The sequence below is a fragment of the Ambystoma mexicanum genome, chromosome 1p (genome assembly GCF_040938575.1).
Source record: "Ambystoma mexicanum isolate Mex_15411 chromosome 1p, UKY_AmexF1_1, whole genome shotgun sequence".
NCBI classification, from domain to species: Eukaryota; Metazoa; Chordata; class Amphibia; order Caudata; family Ambystomatidae; genus Ambystoma; species Ambystoma mexicanum.
In genome coordinates this window covers 92655930-92679807 of record NC_090921.1, presented here as the reverse complement: position 1 = coordinate 92679807, position 23878 = coordinate 92655930, and the positions used below count along the sequence as shown (strand labels likewise).

At 43.2% G+C, this 23878-nt stretch overlaps 1 protein-coding gene across 8 annotated transcripts in view; it reads left to right on the top strand.

Annotated features, from left to right (window-relative positions):
- MINK1 (misshapen like kinase 1) overlaps window positions 1-23878 on the top strand; it is a 2066166-nt gene that overhangs the window by 1952994 nt on the left and 89294 nt on the right. For all 8 annotated transcript variants that reach the window (XM_069644001.1, XM_069644014.1, XM_069644008.1 and 5 more), the window contains one exon: window positions 2291-2425. In XM_069644001.1, coding sequence (XP_069500102.1) covers window positions 2291-2425 — 135 coding nt within the window. The remainder of the gene's footprint in view (window positions 1-2290; window positions 2426-23878) is intronic.

Below are 23878 nucleotides of genomic sequence, written 5' to 3'. Positions count from 1 at the left end.
CCCCAGAGAGGGAGTCCCTCCCCCCTGAGGTCCTCCCACAATAAACAACACCCCAGGGGACTATTGGGTAGAAGCTGCACCTCCCTAGCCTCATGGAACATGTTTCCCCTTTGTGGAGAATTGATGATACCTTCCAAATCATCACATTATCCAGTTATATAATCATTGGGAGAGCAGTTTGTTTTTCTCCCACTATCCAGAACTTTTCACACATTTTAGGAGTTTGTGTATATAATTATACCAGTCATAGACTATCTTGGGAAGGCTCCTAAGTGGGAAGAAAACTCAACCATGAGAATGTTATTACAACTGATCTCACATAGAACCATCCTGCTCTCTTAACAGGCTGGACAGATTTTCTACTCCCTTTATTGATGACCCTAGCCACTTGACATCTGAGGACTTCACCCTAGATCGTTTGTGCCTTTTCATGGAGAGCATGACCATAAAAAAGCAGCCTGTAGCAAATCTCTATACTGCTACCAAAGTCTGCCACTGGTCATTAAACAAGCAAGTCAACTCAACTGCTCCTCTTGGGCCTACCTTTTTTGACATACCTGGCCGAAACGGGTATATATGTTGATTCTTGTAAGTCTTATCTTGCTACTATCCGGGTTTACAGCAATATATTAGGTGTCCTTTGCAACCCCCACAGTTAAGGCATTCAATAGTCCTCTTCATGCTTTAACCAATTTTTCCTCTTACCTCAAAATAGTGTTGTCAACTTTGCCCACAAGCCGTTTGAGTCTCTCGCTTCAGTTGGTCACATGTTTGTTGGGTGGAAAAACATTTTTTTCCAGTTGTGATCATCTCTGCCATAAAAAAGTGAAAGGTTTGAGGTATGTGTTCCGAGGACAGCCTGTCTTCTACATAGACATGGTAGTGTTATGCATGCACAAACAAGGGGGGTCCTGGGAGTGTCTCTCTTTTTGCCTATATCCCGGGTTAGAGTCTCTACCAGTGTCTTTAGCTCATCATCCTTTCACAGAAGAGAAATGTCCATTACATATCAGTTAAGGGCAGTCCAGCACCGAAATGCCAGGCAATTCTCTTCTGAACAAGAGTACCAACAGCAACCCCAGGCCCGTGTTTAGGCCTGGTTGGGCCTCATCAGTGAGGTGGAGCTGTGTCTCTCTAAAAACAGTGAGCAAGGGTTCCACGTCTCGATTACCCTAGTAACTTAGGGTGAAAACCCAAAGCTACTTAATATGTACAAACAAGGGGGATCCTGGGAGTTGCGCTCTACCGGCCTATATCCCAGGTTAGAGTCTCAACCAGAGTCTTTAGCTCACCATCCTTTTCACATAAGGTTATATGTGTGTCTTTCCGGAACTAAGCCCGTTTGAAAATCCAACAGATTATTTATCAGTTTCCATTGCCATACTTCAGGACTCCAAGTCTCGGAGCCATCTATTTTCTGATGTATCGGACTTTCACCCCTATGGGCATAGGCATCTTCCACTGACTTTCAGCATTATATACCTCTAAACATCATTTTCAGGGCAGCCACATTGATCAACATTTCTAGGTCTGAATCCCATTTTGGACATGCAGTCCTTAACTTCTTTGGTTTAATATAATTTATTATGCTCTCACGCCCCTTCATATATTAATGCTTAGGTAATCCTCCACGGGTATTGGTACAAAGGAAATGGAACTTAGGAATACGTTATTGCCATCCCTCGTTCTCCGCAAGACAATTGCATACAGTCCACTCAAAAGCTTGTTAAGGAAAGAATGGCTTGGGGAGCATGGGCAGGAGCAGAGCCAAGGGTGTGGTTTGAACACAAGTTCACATGCTTTGGTTTCCTTAAAGTGGCACACCTTAATTATTTTAAGCTGTGCATCCTTCTTGAAGGCACTGTGTAGGCAGCTGTTAATACCTTTGTTTTACATTGTTTGACACATTTATCGACGTCTCTATAATTATACAGCATCAGACCATGAATCTTGTATCAGCAGGCTGTGGGGCCTCTCATTAAAGAGAGGCCTGACTGAGTGAAGATGTGCTCAAGTCTACTGATAGTGAGGGCTAAGGTGGCAGGTTAACTGTTTGTATAAGCCAATCCCTAGACAATACGGCTAAACTGGTACAATTTCTAGACTTGAACATAAATTAGCATGTGTTCCATGTTTGTTTCCCACTTGTCTGATATATTGTCAATGGTTAAGATGTTTGTTTCTAACGTAGTGATTAACACTGTTTTGCTTAATAACTGCACGTTTCCAATGTGTACAATAAGGAATTCAGAATACTTGTATCTTACACAACCCACTGTTTCTTTCCTAGGTAAAAGGAACAAGCTGAGAGTATATTACCTGTCTTGGCTTAGGAACAAGATTCTTCACAATGACCCTGAGGTGGAAAAGAAACAAGGATGGACTACCGTAGGGGACATGGAGGGCTGTGTGCATTACAAAGTTGGTAAGAATGGGCCGTAGTTTACACTGGGCTGGTGGACTCCTACAGACAGGCTTGAATCCTAAGCATTTGGTTGTATAGAAGGTAACAGACTAAACTTCCTGGAACTAACACAGAGAGAGAAACTGACAGGTCGCTGTTCTGGAAATGCACCGTGTATTTGCAATCAAAAGAGGACTTAAATGCACATGATCAAAGTCTCTAGATCACCAGTTCACATTTCTTTGAGATGGTGAACACTAAAACATGCTCTCATTTAATGAATGTTGCATTATCTCCCTTGTGACATACACAGTGTCACCATCATTTTTCATACACTTCATGTTAAGTTTTATATTAGAAGGAAAGACTGAAATATGTCAATGGTTTGTGGTTAAAAATAGACTGAGGTTGCACAATATGTTGTTAACATTTAGGGACATAGATAGATTTGCTTTATCTACTGGTGGATGGAATTTTACCACAATTGATTTTTTAAATGGACAAAGGAATCGATTTTGTATTTGGGGAGCCGGTTGTCCCCCATGTGAAAGAACCGAGAACGGCCCTGTCATTAAAAACCGAAGTACTTGTGATGAAAGGAATGGTTTAGCGCTCTAAAGCTGGGTGGTTTTTGCCAGGCGAACCTGATGGCTTCTTAAAGGTGCTAGGTCTGGGTTGTGGAAGTCTGGGAGAACCCTCAACCTCTAGAAGCTGCTGGTACATTGAAAGGATATGAAGCTTGGCAGAAGGTGCTTACACTGCACAGTGGAGGATGCAGGAAATTAGAGAGAATGATGTTAATTGATGCCAAAGGAACAGACAGATTATAAAAGGGGAGTGCGTTGGGGAGGGAAAATTGAGTGCCGTCGGGAAGAACAGAGGATCTCAAAATGAGGACACAACGAAAACCACCTACATGTCTTGCTACTTCCAGATGATACAGAAATAATCCTTCATACCTTGTAGAAGAATGGATCCCCAAACTATTGATTTAGATGCATGTCCTTTGTCATGTCTTCCCATAATGTATACACTGTATTGCATGTGAAGGAGTAGGTAACCTGTATCAATAATTTGCAAGCAAAGGTATCCACCCAATTTTCACAATCTTACAAACATACCTCAACAGCAGGCCTGACAGTGGAATTCTTTAAAAAAAAAAATTATAAGCAAACAAACCTTTTCCCAATAATCTATAATGACAACGTTTTGCAAAGAAAACTGTAGTGCAACAAAGGGAATCTGTCTCTTTAAATATTTACCAGTTGGTGTGTCCCTTATTTATTTTTATGTTCTCTTTGTACCACATGAACAATTTTCACTGACCCTGTGCAATAGCACCCGAAGCCTTCCAATTGCAAGATGGAATTACCAGTAAAAGATCTCAGTCCAAATACCCGGACAGACTCAAAGAATATGGCGAAATACTACTTTATTATCAGCTCAATACAGTAGGGGAAACCTGGCGAAGAAACAGATTGCAGCTCACTCACTCACAAATTCATTTCCGTTACACAACAGCTTTATACCTTAATGTACATCAGCTATGATGTCATCCTATGTGGCAAACAGTAAAAACCTATCGAACAGAGGGATTGGTTATGGGAACATATATACCTTTACTTCGTTTAGGTGTTGGTAACCCAATTGGCTGCCCCTTATCTGGTATGTATAATACAGATTAATAGAATAATAGCATCGGATTGGGTTCTGCAACAATGTATGGCCCATTGCTACATATAGGCCCTCATGATTGGTTGGCATTCTCTCCCAACCTTGGGCATTCGGCATGTTAGCAGCATGTAAGCAAAACGAAATCCAACCTCAGACCACTGCCCACTTGGGCAATTAGACTACCATCTCTCATCAGTTAGGCCCGAAGCCAAGGCTGCTTCTTTGTAGTTGACCTTGCTGACTGTTCTCTTCCTTTGGAATTTTAAAACAGTGAAGGTACATTGCTATCTTTGGCTGGAGCTTAATGAATAGGCCTTGTTTTCCAGTCTTGCACCATGTGTGAGGAGACCACAATTTTGTCCATTCTGAATGTAGAGGAGCAGCTCGGAACGTCATTGAATGCACCCGCCCGCCTCACCTCTGTCATAATGGAACAGCAGGAGAAGAGCCCTATGTGGGACACCAGATATCTTACCAATACCGCATTGAGTGTATGAGAGACGATATGCACTCTGACAACCATATCGAATGTACCCTTGCACCGAGGGGGTCGAAGGATGTCTGCACACACCATTGGACATCATAGACTATAAGTGAAATCTGGCAAAGGCAGAGTGACATCATGAAGGAAATGTACTAAGACGTACTGAAACAATATGCAAATACTCAAAGAATAAAGATGTAACTGAAGTAACAAGAGAAACATGTAATCGAATATGAAGAAATAATATATGCAAAGAAGATAAAGTAACCTGCTGACTAATAAGTGTATAAACGAAGAAACGCAAGGTAGATGAGACCTATAGAAGCTTGCTGCAGAGGAAATCATAATGTGCCTAGTGCGTCCATGATGGAAAGATGGACGTTGGACTTGTATTGAAACCAATCAAGCTACCTCAGAGACAGACCAGGGCTGCAGAGTCAGAGGACGCTGGAAACCGCTTAATGTGAGGAATAAGGATGAGTCTATTGGCCTGGGATCAAGGATGATGTTTCAAGGCACAAGGTAAGTCAAAATGATAAGCCATGTACGCAAGACATATTTCTCTTTGATTAAGCAAAGAAGAAAACATCTGCAAGAGCCAAGTAGTAGACAATTATAGAAGCAGAAAACCTATACAAGATAGAGTGAGCAAGTTTCCAGAGGCCAAGAATGGTAATGGCACCCAGCTCAATTGAATCAAATGGCAGTAAATAGAAAGTTGAGATGGACACATTTGTGGTCTCCCAAACACGTGATTCAGAAGTCGAAAACAAGGGCTATTCATTAAGACCAAACAAAGATAACTGTGTGCGTACACTCCCTTGAATGTCCCAGAACAGAGAAGAGGCTTAAAGGTCAACTACAAAGGAGAAGCCTTGGCTTGGGGCCGGACCGACGAGAGATGATGGACTCATTGGGAAAGTAGGGAGTAGTCTGATGTTGCTTTCGGCACCTGAGTATCGTTTTGCTTACGTGCTGCTAACAAGCGTAAACTCCAAGGTTGGGAAAGCATGCCAATCAATCAGACAGTCTATGTAGAAACATGCTATACAATGTTGCAAAGGCCAACCCGCTGCCATTTTTCTACTATAATCAGTATTACATATATTTAGAGGTGGTTCAAGGTGTTCTCACCAGATAAGGGGCAATCAATGAAGTCATTAACACTTATACATACTATAGCTACATATGTTCCCTTAACCAATACCTCCCTTGAATAGGTTTTACAGTTTGCCACGTAGGATGACATCATAGATGACGCATATCGAGGTATAAAGTCTGTATAATCACATTTGAGTGTGTGTGTGAATTATTGCCTTTTATTTGCCAGATTGCCTTACTTTATTCTTATGCTAATAATAGTCGTATTTTTCCATATTCTTTGTGGGTGTCTGGTTATTTGGGTCCGAGATTATTATTGGTAATTCCATCTAGCACATGAGACGCTTCAAGGTGCTAGAGCACATGACCTTTTATTTACTGCTATTTGATTCAATTATACTGGGTGCTATTACTCCTCTTGGCCTCTCAGTATTGCATATGCTTTCTGCATCTTTTAACATTCAATACTTGACACATGCAAATGTTCACGCCTTTACTTAATCTAAGAGAAATATGTTGTGCGTATGTAGCTTATCCTCTTCGACTCCTTTTGTGCCTTTCAGTTACTTCTTGATGTGGCATCCTTGATCCAAGCCAAAAGATATTATGTGTTCCTTCTACAAAGCTCTTTTCCAGCGCCTGTCAGCTCTGCATCCTTGGGCTCGCTCCCTCAGGCTTTTTGCTTACTATTTATACAGAGTCGACGTCCATCTTTTCATCATGGCCGCTTTACCGGTGTTATATTCTCTACTGCAGCAAGCTTCTATATGTCTCATCTACTTTGCGTTTCTGCGTATGTACATCCACTGCATCTCTTCTCACTCATCTTCTCAGTGTATATGATTTCTTCGTATTCACATGAATATTTACTTTGTTACTTCAGTTACATCTTCATTCTTTTAGTATCACATATGGTACGCATATCGTTTGTGTCTTGTATGTTCTCTTCTTGACATCACTTTACTCTGGTCAGATTTAACTTATAGCTCTTCTATGTTCAATGATGTTTGCAGACATCCTTCTACCATATCAGTGCGGGTGTACATTCAATACAGTTGTCTGAGCGCCTAATGTCTTTCATGTCTTCGATGCAGTATTGGGATGATACCTGGTATCATGCACAGTGCCTTTTTGTTCTTCCAAAATTTGAGGGGCGGTCACTAGAGATGACGTGTACATCTGGCTCTCTACATTCCCCCCTCTGGTCGAGTCCTCAACTACCTCCTCAATTTTCTTCAACTTTTCTTCACACTGTGGTTTCTTCGGAATCCATATGTTCATCACCCCCCTCAGATCACATGCATTCTTTATGTGCTCATCCACACTCCAGGTCATATGGCAACACTCCCCAGTCGAAATGACAGAAGACCCAACATCCCAAATAGTTCTTATGATCCTTGGGGAAATTATACTTTGTTTCTGGGGGTGCCTGGGAACTTCCTTTCAGATGCTCATGGGTGCTACTTTCAGTCTGTGTGCGCTCATCAGTCGCAGCATTCACGTCCATCATTATCTTCATCCCAAGAGCTTTCTTTGATGTCTTCTTGCATTATCCTATGATTATTCTTACAAGACAGAATCCAAGCCATACTAAAACTAGTATTGCTCGAAGCAGCTTGAAGGCATTCGGTAGCCAGTTTGAAACCCATGAGAACCAGTCACCATCTTCGGTATAATCTACTGCTTCCTCCATTTTCGTATGCAGTGTTTACAGCATAGTTATTGCCTCTGTCAGGGTTCCATTTTCTCCATCGTGGGTAGGTGTGTATGTACAGCAAGAATTCCCGATCTTGGTGCACACGCCATCTTCCATTGCTGTAATAAAGACCAAGGGTCATGAGTCTGATGGCCCTCAATTCTTCTCTAATCACATGGAATCCTTTTATTGTTGTGTTTGTAACAGCTCCCACCTGGTTATTTGTAACCACTTAGCATTCACTGCAGTCTGAGTTCCTGGCATGAATATGGCTGTAGATATTACTGCTGTTCTACTGAACAATGTATGCTCATCTGGGATGTTATCATAGGCTTCTATTGATTTTGCTGAGAAATAGTTCTCGCTCTTCAATCGAAGAAGATCAGCAACATCTTCTTTCTTTGGTGTGCATCCATTTTCAGAAAATCGTCGCTATGGAGAACACTTTGGGGAATCACCAATGCAGGGACATGTATGATCACTATAGAGCATATTCCTCCCCAATTTATTGGCAGCTGCATATAAGCTTTGGATCCACACGCCCAGTAGTGGTCCATTAGCACAGCAGTTCCTCCATTCATTCCTGGTACATCAATTATTTACTTGCATCCTATATTTTCTCCAACTTTGGTCAAACTCCTGTTTCTGAAACACAATGTTGTATTTTTCATTGGCAGTGTGGATACAGGGCCTGTTTCATTTTTAACCGATGTTAATAATTTTGAATACTTGGTCCATTCTTTCAAGCATTAATCATTCACCATTGTAATGGTTTTGTTATCAATAAATGTGCACTGCATGCTAGCATTGTCTCTTCCCATACTGTGCTGGTTGCTACTTGTCTATATACTAATAGCTGAGATCTCTCCCAGCATCCTGGCAATCCTGTCGTTTGCCATGCGCCTGCACAGCCCAGTCGCTTTTGTTCAACAATCCTTATCTGGTCTCCAGTCATACCAATGAGTACATGAGCAATTCTGATTTTCCAATTTGGGTCCTTTTCCATTTTCTGTTTTTTTATATATGCATCTTCATAGGGGAATGTCTTTCTTGACCTCCATCGTAGGGTCGCCCATCTTCCTTCAAATTGTCCTCTTGTTATCCACGCTGCTAGATGGCTGTGACACTTTGCATCAACAGGTATTTCTCTTGCGATACATTTTGTGGCAGTGCTCATGCCATAAGGGAGGAGAGAACAAACATAGCAGCTTTCATCAGGCGTTCTCCTCCCCAGCTCCTACATGTGCTGATACCACATGTTATTCTTTAAATGGGCTGAATTATCAAGGTATGTATTTATATACTCATGATCTTCTTCAGCATCTCTCGTAAATCAGATAATTTGGAAATATCAAGGAAAATATCACTTGTGATTTTATTAGGGATACAAATAGATGCCTCATTGCTCAACACTTCATCTGCATTATTGTTCATTATTTGAGAAAATGTCACAATAATAATGTAGAAAAGACAAATCATTGTGCAGAATGAAGTTACCAACAATATTCCAAATAACCGTATAATTCTTCTTGCTGGCAGTGTGTCTCTTATAACTTGGAAAATTCCCATTCTTTTTTATCAACGTGTAATTTTTGTCACTTTGATAAACCACACTTTTTTATAATAGGAATTGTAAAATGATCTCAATAATCCTCAAAATAATAAGTTTTTAGAATTTCACAAAAATGTGACAATATCAACGTGTCGTCTCACCAAAGCTGGGTAAGACCGAAGAATGGAAGTAAAAACAGCATACAGAAATGTGGGCACCGTTATTGTTATAGGCAATATCAAGTGTTCTGTGCTCTTCTTTTTTTATTTTTCTTTTTTGGCTTAAAACATTGTCCCTTTAACCTATCTAGAATAGTCTTGGAACTGCATTTTTGAAAGTTCACATTGCCTTTATTTCGATGAGCCTTTGTTTTGGCTCTTGGTAGCCAATCTCGTCATCATTCATGGAACTGCTTTTCTTGCTTCACTGTCAGCGGGTGCCAGAGGGATCAGGGTCTCTCCCTTGTAGAGTCTTACGGCGTTCAATGTAACCAAGCTCTACTTCCTTTGATTTTCACTGCGGTCGGAGTGACCCCCTCTACTAGGTACGGTCCCTCAAAGTGGGGCTTATTTCAAGTGCGTACAAAGCTCCAAACATGCAATTGGTCCCCAGGGTACAAACTAGGTAGCTTTAGCAAGTCTATAGAACTAATTGTTTGACTGTCTTCTTCAATCTTCTTCGACCCTTCCCTCTGATTTTTTACCTGTTTAGAAATAAAAGAAACACTAGTGGTCATATTTGTTAAATAATAATGCTCTCATCCCCTAAAGTTTTTGCAATACTGAGGGCATCAGTTTCTATTTGAGTGCGAGGAGCAACGGGCACCCTCATATGGTGTCCAGTCACCAACTCATGAGGAGTCAGGTGGTGATCAGAGCCATATTGGTTTCTTCAGGCAAACAGAGCAAGGGATCGGCAATATAGCCATCCCTTCTTCAGACCTATTTTAATCTTGGCTATCCTTTCCTTAAGGAGTCTGTTTAATCTCTTACAAATAGCATTCGCCTGTTGGTGATGGGAATATAAAAATGTCTGCTTGCTTTATGCCTAATAGGAGAGCTATCTGTCTAAACATCTCATTTACACAATTTCAGCCCATTCAGACCGCAAGACTTTAAACACACCCCATCTAGGAAAAATCTCACATAGGAGAAGCTTGGCAGCACATGTGGCATTGGGGTCCATACATGGACCTGCCTCGTTCCATCTGAAAAAGGGAACAGTCTACAGCTAACATGTATCTTGTAACCATTACATGTTTGCAACATATCCGCATAATCTATATGGAGATGCTGAAATGGACCCCTTCAGTCTAGGGATTGCTCCACTCACTGTTCACAAAGTGTGTCCTGCTGTGAACTTCTTGCATACAATGCAGTTCACAATAAACTGTGGCACGTGTTCTAACAAATTTGGTGAAAACCAGTCTTCTGCAATTATTGCAGCTGGATTCTCTTTAGTTTTGTGCGCGGGGTAGTGAAGCTGCTCCAGCACTGCCTTAAATAATGCTATAGGCATAACTGGCTTTATAGTACTATCCTGTCTCCATATAGCCTCAGTGGGGGATAAACAACACCCCTGTCTCTTCCATAAGTCCTGCTCTTCCTGTGAAACTCGACCTTGTAGCTCAATTAACTGTAAGATGGATAACATAATAAAACCTTCCTTTACCATCATACATCGTCCTGATATTTGCTTAACACTTTTGACTTAAGAATCAGAAATATTTGGGAAATATGCTGGCCTTTTCACTTCAAAGTCTGCAGCTTTGTTACCGCAAGAAATCATGTCTGCCCTCTTACTATGGGCTGCGCATTTCACCACGGCGATAGTCAATGGAGCTTTAGTCCCTTCATGAATTCATCCAATAGAGACACAGGTTGCACTGGTGTGCCGTATGTGCGCACAAAACCCCTCCTTTTCCAGCGTGACAATCCTGCGTGTACGGTTGATGTCACATAGTCAGAGTACACTGTCACTTCATCATCCTAATATCTCTGGAATGCGGCAGTAAGCGCCACTAATTCTGCAGCCTGTGCTGAACAATGTGAAGGCAGTCTCACACTTGTCACTACTTGAAATACACCATTCTTTTTTTATTTTACTATTGCCGATCCCGTATGTCTTTCTCCAATCGGTAAATTTGTAAGAAGCGTCAATAAATAGATTTCTCCCCCGCCCCTCCCCTCGAGAGCATTTTCTCCAACATGGGAAATATCATCATAGAACTCAACATACATTGTGCAGTCATGTACATAGTCCTCCTTCACTTCCCTACTGGTTCTGGTATGAATGTCGCTGGATACACTACTCTACATCTAACAATTTTGATCTCTGGATTTGAAATAATTACTTCAAACCCTGTTTCTCTTTGTGTAGTCAATATACTTTTGGGTTCCTCTAAAATGGCAATTAAGGAATGCTCGACGAATAACCTCATTGAGCACCCCATTGTAATACTTGCAGCATTTTCAATCGCGAAAGCAGCAGCAGCTAACGATTGCTCTCAAGGATGTCATTTCATTAGAGTTTAAAATCCCACTATAGTAGGCTAATGATTTATGTCCATTGTAAGGAAGGCATGGTATTGAAGTGAGACAGCCACAAGTGACCAAGGATGTTTATTAAACTATCAAAGAGGTGTGATAAACGCCCATCTAAAGCTAAATCTAAGGTGGGAGCAAGCTACGACCATCAAACAATGAAGAATGCAGTCCAACTATTTCCAATCCTTCTAATTTTACCTTAGAACAGCCTAGGAATTCCCAAAGGGCAACACATATCTGTCCATAGAAGAGCCGTCAACTGGCTGGCCATCAATGACCGTATCAAATTTAAAACTCTGAACCTTACACACAATTGTCTGAACAACAAAGCACCTGCATACCTCACAGAAAAATTCACAAAGCACACTTCTGAACGACCCATCAGAAAGGCCCTCTCAAACAGCATCAAAGTCCCCAACTTTAAACTGAAAAGAACTGGTGGGTCCAGCTTCCCAGTTCTAGCAGCTCATCTCTGGAGCTCCATCCCAGATGCACTCAGAGCCACCCCTTCCTTCCATGTGTTCAAAGCTAACGTCAAACTCTGGTTTAACACCAACGACTGCTCAATGCCCTAACTGCACCTAATACTCTGTACATTTATTGTAAATTACGTGTAACTGTAGCATATCCTACATATAAATCATCCGACATTGTAACATAAGAAATGTTTGATATATGTAACATATCTCACTTGTAAGTCTTCCGACATTGTAACATAAGAAATGCTTGATATATGATCCTGTAACATAAGAAATGTAACATATTTATGTACCTGTAACCTAAGATTTATTTTCTGCAAGCGCCCAGTTGCTTAATGGCCAGGTGCGCTCTATAAATAAATAAACAAACAATACAATACAAATGGTGCGGGGTACTATGCATGAAAAAGAAAATGATAAATCAGGATGTTTGGGTCGTTGGCCTCACTCCCCCATGTTTTCAGTACGGCGCAAGGTGGGTCACTCGAGCCAAGCACACCCTGGATTCCTGGACACGAGGATACAGTTCCAATTTCAGCATCGGGGCCTCCTGTGCTCAAGTCTCTTTTCCATCAAAGTCTCTTGCTTCGGAGGGCCTGATGTACAACACAAAAATAGTTATTTTCTTCTTATAACTAAATGATGTTGATGTCTGTCCCTGAATCCCCTTCAGCCGGGCTCAGAACCCCTTTATTTTACGATTCCAAAAACATTCATTCTCAGGTGACTCACGGTTCACCCCGGATACCCCTCAGCTGGGATGAGATCCCTTTATTTTACAATTCCAATTAGTCTCCATAAGCCTGGCTCGGACCAATTGCAGTTCCCTTTATACTTATTGAAGACTTTCGAATGTGCACAGGTTTAGCTCAACCCGTCACAGGACCACTTTGATACAAAGTTCCTTTTTTTACATTGCAGTTGCCATTCAGTTGGATACATAACAGAGACCTTCAAATGAGCACTCACGTGGCGCTGGACCACACTGTGCACGGTATATGTTTTGGCTTTTTCACAGTACACTCACTCCTTTAGTTTCCACCTCTCATTACATGTGCTTCAAACACTTTCCTTAGTGTATTTCTTCATACAATGTTGCTGCTTGCAACCTTGGTTCAAACACAAGCTGATTTTTTTATCGGTTTCTCAGACTTGCCGGCTGTGCTACTTCTACTGGTGCTGCTTTCTTGCAGGAGCCAAGGACAGTACCACGGCGGCAATTGCTCCTCCCGGCCTGAGTTATCGAAACCAGAGTGCCCGAGATACCTTTGATGCAAAGCATAGGCTTGTTCAGCTTCAGATCCCGGTCTTAGGCTTCTCACTTTCCAAGGCTCTTAAAAATAACGGTTTCTAGAGGTCAAGGGTACTTCCCTCCTTGCAACCCTCTCTGGTCTCGCCGCCTTTCTCCTTGTGTTAAATCGCCACCTTGGAATTTCTGCTCCCTCATGTGCTTTTCCTCGCTCAGAGTGTGATGGGAGTCAGGTGTGTGTAATGATTAGTAATTGCCTGACCAGGGTGTTGGGACATGTCAGGTATACGGCTCTGGTGTTAGTCCGTTGTTTCTCACGATGAACTGTCCGTGAGAAAGTGTGCATGTCGTAATAGGGGAGGGGTTGAACTTCAAGGTATCTTACCTGGGAGGATGGGGAAAAGGTCTTACAGGAAAGGGAATACTGCGTCTCAACCTTCAGTGTCCCACTTCCACTCCCGAAGACCTCTCATCCAGGTGATCCTGCCGCACTGCTTCACCCCCAGGAACTGGATCCAATAGTGATGGCTCTGTCCTGGCCACCTGGATGACAGATCCCCGGGGATTAGTGGGTGAGACACCTTCAGGTTTCTCACATTTGAGGACTGCTGTCATTACCTCTCCATTTGAATGGGAGAAGTAAAATTCTTCGTTATAATCTGAAATCGTAACACAGGGCCTGTACAAATCACCCTTTTTAATTCTTCAAATCCTTCAGTAATCTCGTCTATGTTAGTTATCTTACTTTTACCTATCTGTGCTTCCTTAAGTCCTTTTAAAAGTGGTCGAATATATGTACTATAATCAAAAACCCAGGCCTGAAAATGTAGCATTTCTTTCACGGTCTCAAGTTTTGGAGTCTTCATGTTTGCTTATGCTCTCTCAGGTACCACTGTTCTCTCTTCTTGAGAGATTAGCTGTCCTATGTACAGGATCTCTGTTTATTTTATATGCTTTCTCTGCTAGCATTGTCATTAGCGGAACTGAATATTTTCTGCATTTTTCTTCTGTCTCGCTACACACTAGTATATCCACGTACTGAATGATTGTGCTCTTAAGTTGTACGTTACCTATGCCCAACTGAAGGACCATATTTTAGATTGAGGGGGACTCACAGTACCCCTGAGGTAATTTAGTATGTGGTTTCTATATGAAAACAAGGTTAAATTGTGAGAGTCCTAGTGAAGGGAAATTGAAAAGAAGGCTTTTAAAAAAAGAATCTATCCAGATAAAATATTTGGCTTTGGCTGGGATGTTGCATAATATCGCAGCTGGATTCGGAACCAGGGGAAACTCTGCTTGGACAATATTGTTTAGGGGACGTAGATCCTGAATAAATCTCCACAACCTCCCTGTGATTTCTTCAGTGGGTACACAGCCTTGTTACATGGGGATTCTGATGGCACCAGTATTCCCTGCTGTACTAAAGTGGAAATGGTTTCAAATATACCTTTGTCTGCTTCTCTGGATATGGGATACTGCTTTGCTCGTGTAAAAATTGCTCCAGGCTTGAGCTTAATGTTAACTGCTCCTCTGCCACTCAATAGACTGGTGTCATATGGACTATTGGGCCATAAGATGCTTGGCATCTTTTCTAAATCTTCCTGAAAAATGAAGTTTTCTTTTACCATGCCGTTCTCCGTGGTATCTCTCTATTAACTTTAATCCAATAGGTTAGACTTATGAAAAATAGTAATTCAACTCATCTGTCAAGTCTGTTAGTCTGTATCCTTCGCCAAGAGCCATCACTGCTCTCCATCCTCTTCCCTCATCTGTCCCATGAACAACCACCCTGTCCTCTCTTACCACTGCTGCTTCTAGTTCTAAAGGGATGACTTGTCCTCCATCATCCATAGGTATTTCTGGTCTAAACAAAAATTTGTCAGGTATGCTCAACAATTTACCTACCAGTCTAGGAAGCCATGTCAATAAAATATTTACTCCATACAAAAATACTACTGAGTCTAAAGGGACACCTCGTAATTCTTTTTGGCTTGTAAATGCTAATATGAATTCTCTTATATTCATGTGATGTATCCTTGGAGTGGAACACACTATCCCTTTGTCAAAGATATCGTCGTGTTTAGTTTTGCCCTCAAGTCACTACCTAATATGTTAACTCATGACTGCCGAGAATACAATAGTGGCATAGACACGTCATGTTCTCCTATAGAAATTGGTAAGTCATCAGTAAAAGAAACTAAACTCATAGCCCCAGAGAATCCCTGAGGATTCATGGCAATGCCAGACATTTGGTACTTTCCCTCTCAACCACAGGAATGAGCTGCTCCAGTGCTACAAGAACTGAAAATGTTGTGACTCCTATCGTTACCCTGACCCTTGGTTCCTCTTGGGCGGGTCTGTGTCACTGATAGTACTGAAAACATCAGGTCGCTCTGTGGGCTTTCCAATTGTGGATCTAAATTCATCCCTGTACCTGTGAAAGGATTTCCTCCTACCACGTTCACCCTCCCTATCCTGGGTGTGGATGCTTGTAGGACTCCAGCATTCGCATTCCATTGTGGCACCATTGCTTGTTGTGTCTGTGCTTGCTGAGCCTGTACTTGTGTTTGCATAGGTGCTTGCTGCGGTTGCCCTTGTGGCAATTTTGATTGCAATAGAACTTATTGCACTTTCGGTATTTGCGGCGCACATGTCTGATTTTGCGTGTGATCTTGAGCATAACATTCCTGTGGGTATGTATTATAATGTGGAGAATAGCCCATGCCACCTCTTGAAGCTTGCCAGTTCTGCTGCATGCCCCCGCTACTTCTGCATGTTCGGCCCATATGCCCTATCCTTCCACAATTCCAACATTGTTGCAGATGTCCTCCATTAAATCCTCCACCCCCTTGAAGGTTTTGCAATCTGCCTTGTCCTCTAGGTCCATTTCCTGACCTGTGGCCAAATATTTTACCCACTGTGAGAAACCTTGGGGTGTTCTCCCATACAGACCCAGAGAGTCCTCTTTTCAGGTTGCCTGGGGAGGGCCATTGCTCTTGGATCCAACCCTCGGGGTGGACGAGGGAGGATCACCTGGGTAGGGGAGTCCGGAGTTGTCTTAGTGGGAATACGCCAGGCGAGACGCAGTAGTCTGACGGGACAATAGAGGAGGAAGAGGAGGAGGAAGTTCCGAACACCTTCATGGGATATGTTGATTGCCACAACTCACTTATCCAGGTGTCATGGCCTTTGATACCCATCCTATTAGTTATGACCCAAGAGGGAGAAAGAAAGGAGTCAGTTGCCCAAGGAAGAAGATCCAAATAAAACAAAGACAAAGTTCTTGTTTTGAGAATATCATCAAGACCCCTGTTTTTATGATCAACCTGCAGACATAAGGAAGGGGGCAACCATTCCCTTAAGTAAAGACAAGATTAGAAGATTTTCCTATACTCAATGTCAACTCCCTAAAAGGGTAACAAGAACTCAATCTAATCTCGAATCCCATTACACTTCACATCCCTCTCCCTCAGCCTTCATGGGGTATCTTCAATCACACCCCATCTCCCAGTTCCCATTTCCAGCAAATACTGAGACGAGGAAGATGCATCGAAGATCAGTGAAGATTACCCATAGAAACAACATGGGGAAAGTACGGGAAACCTACTATAGAAAGAACTCAAGTTGTCCCACTAAGAGTCAAGTTGGGTCAAGCATTCAATGATGGCCACTCACACCGGACTCAACTTGACTTTTCAACTATAAAAGGTGCTTTTTCGCAGAGGAGACAGTGAGCTGAGGATGTTGTCAGGATCAGAGAGGCCGAAGAGCAGAGAGTAGCAGGACCCTAAACCTGGAGAAGAACATTGTGCCGAGATGCCGGCCCGGTGGTGAGAAGGGGCTGAAGCGTGGCTAGGGAGCCCGGCTTCCAAGGAGCCGGTGGGAGGCACCCAGCATCTTGCATTTGGTGGTCAGAAAGTGCTTGTTCCCTTGGCACTTGTGCCTGTCCTAAGGGTATCCGAGAGACAGGTGGTGTGACCCTGATCTCAACCCTGTGTATCCTTAGGAACCGCTCGTCAATGAGACGTTTCCCAGTGAGTTTCATGTCAGTGAGAGAAAACCCAGGATCGTGCAATTGGAGCGGAGCGGGAGAAAGACACAGCTGATAAAGCGACACGGAGTGGAAAAGCGAGAGAAAGCTGGTAAAGCGGCAAGGAGCGGAAAAGTGAAAGGAAATCTGGAAAAGACAAAGCGCAAGAATATAGACGAGTAAAGCAACAGAAAGAGAAGGCGCTAGCGGCGCAAACGGAAAGTAAAGACTTTAAGAAGATGCAAGTGTGCACGAGAAAGCAAGAAAGGCGCAAGTGTGCATGAGAGGGCAAGGAAGGGGCAAGTGTGCACGAGAAGGAAACAAAGGACAACAAGAACGGGTGCAGGAAGCACCTAAAGGTGAAAGGTTGAAAAGGGAGAGCAAGGAATAAAGAGAGGGGCTACAGATCTGAGTGGTCACGCCTAGGAGGAGCACCGAACCTGGCGGTTTCGAAAGTCTCTGATTGTACCCCACAAGTGAAATGTGTGTGAAATAACTTATAAAAAAGAGAAAGGCACATCCTGACAAGCTGAACTTGTGTTTCAAACTAAAAGGGGCCTATGCTCTGGGAAGAGATCCTTGAGAGCCCCAGGCTGAACTTGTGTTTGAACCCAAGAGGGCCTAATCTTGGGGAAGGGAACCCTGAGAGACCTAACGAAGTTGAGTACTTATTGGTTTTTGATGGTAAAGGAGTTAAAACTTCGAGAAGGAAACCACGAGAAGCCTGGAGAGGAAATGTGTATATTTATGTTGGTTGTGTTTTTACCTTGGAAGAGCTAAAGCTTGGTGTAGGGAATCCCACCGAACTTAAAGCCATTGTAAGTGTAAGACAGCTGCAAGAACTATAGATAAGGTCTTATGAACAGCCATTTTTGATTGAAGTCATTTTTATGAAGCTGACCAACCCACATCGGGTGAGAAGACCACCTTAAACCAATCTTGATTTCCTATTTTCTGTTGAACCACTATATTTATCTTTTAAGAGACTTCCTAACACATTTCGTCAAAGAGTGAGTGCAAGCATAGGTTTAGACACAGACAGATTTTTACTTTGGACTTTCAAACACCGGCTGCCCTTAGAACACCAGTTAATGGAACCATTGCTTTAGGGTTGGGGCCAGTTAGGCATTACACCAACCCGGAAACCCTAGTGAATAAAGGTTTTGAAACTAAGATCTTTGAGTATGTCTCTCTCTTGATACCATGCCTGTCTCACACACCCTTGATCCATACAGTACCCTACATTGCTAGGCTGCATTGGCTGTAACTCTTGTGTTGCCACACTTCCACCGCTCAACAATGCTGCTCCTTCTGCAATGCAGCATCAATGAGACTATATGGGCAAACTATCTCAGTGAGACATTCTCTGGCAAGGTGACTCCTTAGAAAAGAAAACTATACTTAATTTGAACATAGACCTAGATGAGGTAATAGCTATTATTAAGAAACAGTAATCCTCTAGGGCTCCTGGCCCCAAAGGCCTATGTAATGTAATCATGAAAGATAATCCAGACTTTTGGACTGATATTCTTGTGATATTGTATGGGAAGATGATAGATTCAGGTATTATACCTGAATCGTGGAGAACTTAACATATTGTACCTGTCTTTAAGAAACGTGTAAGATCATTATCGCTGTCTTGCATTAACTGATGTTGCAAGTAAAATATTCTGCACTATAATCCTGAAGGATATTAACATAGGGCTAGCCAAAGAAAAAATCATCTGTAAGTTTCAGACTGGTTTTTAGAAAGGGCTGCTCTACTAATATTAACATCTTTGTCATAAATACTCTTATAGAACAAGCCAAATGTAAAGATGAGCTACCACTATACTTACCGTTTGTAGATTTCTCTTCTGCATTCAATATAGTGGATAGATTTAAACTCTGGGCTAAACTGGAAAATATGGGTATGCCGGAACATCTACTTTATTCATGTAAAATCTGTCCGGTTGGATAATTGTGGTAAAATGTCTAAACTGATATCTATGAAAAAAGGGAGTAAAACGGGGGTACCCTCTTTTGCGCCCATCTTGTTAAGTTTGTTCCTTGCTGACTTTGGTAGCATATTTGTAGAGAAGTTAAATGCTTTCCCAAAAACAGGAAGTTTTAAAGTGGGATGGATTGGTTATGCAGATTACCTGATTATTATGGACACACCTTTATAGGAATCTTCCACAGTGTCCAGGTGGTAGTTGAATATGCAGAACTAAATGGCTTAAAATAAATGACATGATAGGTTATTTATAATGTGCTTAATACCCAGAGGTTTCTAAGCGCGGACCCGGGGATTGAACCTGTGTTGCTCCGTGCCGTTTTGCTTCCAAGGCGAGCATGTTGCCACTGAGCTATCCTCCTGAGACAAAATAAAATAAAAAAGATATATCCCCTGCGCTGCGCGACTGTGCTTTTGGTCATTCGGAGTATGATGTCAGTTCTGGTGGTTTTTCTTTTGGGTCTTCTAAATCTGACCACTTTAGCTCTCTTTCTATGCTTGGATCTATCGAAAAACCGCACGCGCTCTTTCGTTTTCTTCCCTTTCTTTGTCTGACTTCCTTACCCCCCAGCTTGGCTGTCGTCCCTTTCCTCACCATCAAGATATAGTCTACTTAAGGAAAGCGTTCTATGCTCGCCCATCATTATGTTATCCAATCTTTCTCCAGCATTGGATCTTTCATAGATTCACATGCTGTGAATATTCCCCTTCGTCAGGCTGGGAATTCCCTGTTACTTATTTTAATACCTTTCCTAAGGAAAAAACTTTTGCCACCTTGAGTGTCCTACCCACATCGTTGTGGGTGCTTTTGGTCTCTATCAATAGGACGTTGAGTGTATAGCTCTGACGCCAGCAGATTCCCCTCAGATTTCACCATCTTTTTAGCTGATATGAATCCTTGCATTCTTCTCTCCAGAGAGAAATCTTCTTCATCTACGAAAAAATTAAGTAATCTGTCAGCAAAAGCAAACAATGGACACAGCAACCTTTCGACTGCATCGGCAATGAACATGGAAACCACAGCGTCTAAAACAAATCCTTGTTTAGAGCCGGTGGTATGTGCAGCCTAAAAAATGTCTTTGGAGGGGATAGACATCTAGACTCCATATACTGCCCTTACACTTCATCAGGGGCAGGCTCTTCAAGGAGTGGGAGACCTACCACTCCCTCTGGAAAGCGGTTGCATCCAGCCATGAATCCAGGTTGGAAGAGTGACCTGTGAAAAAGCAGAAAACTCCATCTACCCAAGGTGAGGCAAAATCTTCGACAAGCCAGAGTCATGCAGCCCAGCGATCGCAGTCTCCCTTTCAAAAGAAACCGGTAAGCCACGAGGGCCCGCCGTCCACAAATACGCAGTTGTCGGAGAAACAATCAGTTGACGACCCAATCAGCGAAGTGGCACCCAGCAGCGACGCCCAAAACAGGGTTGCATCTCTCAACATAGTCCACGTCTTACCCAGGCGAGGGTGCACTACAGACCACGGTGTCAGCCTCCCGCTCATCGTTGAGGGCAACCTCACCAGCGAAAGATTAATGTAAGGACAAGTCGTCCACGAAAATCTCTTCATCGACGAAGAAAAAATATTGCTCGTCGTCCATTTGCCCAGAGAGAGGCACAGAGTGCCACCCAAACGGCACCAATTCAACATGCCCAACCTGCTCAACAGAAGGGTTAGGGGCGCATGTCCCGCACCGAGGCCACACCAAACGCCCATGCTCAACGGCCAGGTCTCAATCCTCCCTAGACTCCATCCTCCATGTAGGGGTAGTCCGCTGCTAGGGGACTAAAAAGAAGGTGGACACAGATCACAACACTGATCCAAAGGATACAGACTTCTCCACCACAACTTACTCCCTATGCCAGTTTGATACCTGGGATGCAGACGATGCAGACCAAGTGGAGGCAGAAGTCCCAGCCCTCTCCGCCAGACGACAATGGGGATTTTCATGCCATGGGTTCAAAAGCGTGCCAAGAATTTGGTTTAACACCGGCAGAGGAAAAGAAAGACTTTTCTTTTCGATCACATGGGGAAGCGCCAAAAACTGTGTTTGTTATACCCATTCTGGGCCATGTTTGGCAGGAGGTATTACAACCCCTGAAGCATCCTTTGACAGAACCAGTAGTCAAAGGTAGGCTGGACAAAACATTTAAAGCACCGGACACGACTCCTAAGTGCCTCACTTCTCAGCCCTCAGTGGAATCCGTAGTGTTAGCAGAAATGCGCCACACCCCCGGAAAACGAAGGAAGAAAAATAGATGCTTTCGGCAAAAAGGTACTCGCCATCGGGGCAGCGACTGTAAAAGCGGCCAAGGCTCTAGCTGTCATGATCCCCAGCAGAATTCATAGTGTAGTGAAAGCCTGGACATTAGGAATGGCTGGTTGGCACAGGTTGCATCATAGAACTGGTAACGCTACCTTCAAAATGGCCCCCAGTATTGGATGCCCAGTAAGAACCAAGATGGCTCTTGTCGGGTCCATTCAAAGACATCCTTTTTTTAAATTTTTTTTTTTATTTCATTTAGTTTGTACAAAACTTTTTGAAAAGAGATTTTCCATGGCCCACCCACAGTGTGGGGAGAAGTTCCGTGGTATCAGCAAGCCACGAAGAGCAGCTGGTCTCTGGGGCTACTTAAAACCAGTTAGCAGCCGCTTCTGGACTCCCAGATCCCGTTCGATCGGCAGTGTTCCAGGATGCTTTTTTTTATCCTATTTCGCCTCACAACTTCTCCTGTACATCATCGTCTTAGGGCACACTTTTTGTCCATGGTGGTCTAGTGGTGCTGGGTGCAGCACAGGGCTTTATAAACCCCACCCTGGGCCACACCCATTGCTTATTGTTTTCTCCGGCTGCAGCGGACAAGCAGCGTAACACTTGCCCTGCACTTCCAGCCCCACATGGTACATGGCGACCCTTCTTACCTAACCGGGTTCATACTCTGCTGCTTATACTTACGTCAGACTCTGCGCTGAAGGTACATTTCGCCGCCACTGAAGACAGCATTCCACTATGGCTTCCCGCGGCACCTACAAGGCAAGGAACAGCATGTCAGAAGTGTTCTAACTGCTCCCCGCGCACCTCCTCATCCCTTACTTCACCTGCTTACCTCCGTGCTTCATCCTACTACGTTTTCCAGCTTTTCCGCGTTGGTGGCCGCTCCAGAATCCAGCTGGCTGGTAGCATTCCACGGCAGGAACCCTCCAACAAAGAAAGGAAGGACATGACATTGTTAGAAACGCTTGGCAAAAGAGCGGACATCACAAGCTGCTAAAGGACTTAAAGGAACTTCTAGCAATGCGCACTACAGCACTGCAGTTTAAAGACATTAATGCAGAGCGCTGCATTAGAAGGACAATACTCGTGCAACCAGCAAGATCAGTAACCACAGCGCAAAGGACATAGCATTTCATATTTAATTGCGCCAAGCATGAACACTTACCAGTCGCATCAGGTGCGCCGCAGCAGGTCTGGGGCACCTCTTTCAGTAAAGTAACTGGAAGACAGATGACATTCTGTTGACTCCTGCTTTAAAGATTAAGCACAAGGTGAGCATATACCCAGCTTGCCTGCCAGCCAGTTCACCTAGGGGATGTGGGGAGGGTTGGGTGGAAGGCACGAGGAGACACAAGGCACTGCACTTCACCCATTTCTTGTTTCTTCACCTATAGATCAACCTCAAGGGTCGCACCAGAATCATCACACTATAACCTCTAAAACACTCCCAACCTTACTGTACGCTGGGCTGTTAGCTTTTCAGCAGGACAATGGGAAGGGAGTGTTTTGGGATTAGCAGCTATCGAGCCATAGTAGCCCGGTATGACTGTGAAATGTGGCACCGGCTAGCCCCCATCCTGGAGCATTTACCCGAACGATGACGAAAGGAAGCCATGACAATTGTATGCAAGGGTGAAGAAGCCTCGAACCATAGCATAACTATTGCTGTGGATCTCGCAGAAACTGGGTTTAAACAGATTGGTAATGGGGTTGACCTACGAAGGCAAGGCTGTATCTGCTGCACCGTTGTCACAGGGGTCTGAAATATCCTCTTCCTCGAAAGAAGACTCAGTTTCCCCTCCTTCCCCTTCCTCCTTACCTTTTCTCTTCCACTTAGGATCCAGTTTCTTTCTTCCTTTATCACCAGGTCTCTCATTTTTTGTGTGGAGATAAGGTCTTTCTTTTTTATGAACATTACCCCACACTATTTGTAAAATTAGCAGTAAGGATCGACAATAGTTTTTTTAGTATCAGCACTATCATTTTGACAAAACTCCACCACGACTGCATTCTTTATTATTTGTCGGTCGTATCTTGCTCCCATCTTAGATTTAGGTTTAGATCGGTGTTTATCACACCAATTTAAAAGTTCAATAAACACCCTTGAACTGTGGTTGTTTGTCTTACTTCAATACCATGCCTTCCTTACAGCAGTCACTAACTTCCTTACGAGGCAGAAGGTCTTTTCGTCCCTTTCGGGGAGCCTCAGGTTAAACTAGATTGTCTTCAACTAAAGACTCCAAAGGGTATGCTAGATCCGGCTACTACTCTCCGGGCAATAAAAGGAACTATCAGTCCTTCCAACGCTCCAGAGACTACCACCAACCGCAACGTAAATGCTGCTCTGCCACCTCTCAAAGGGATAGACGGAACAAATCTCTTGTATGTGG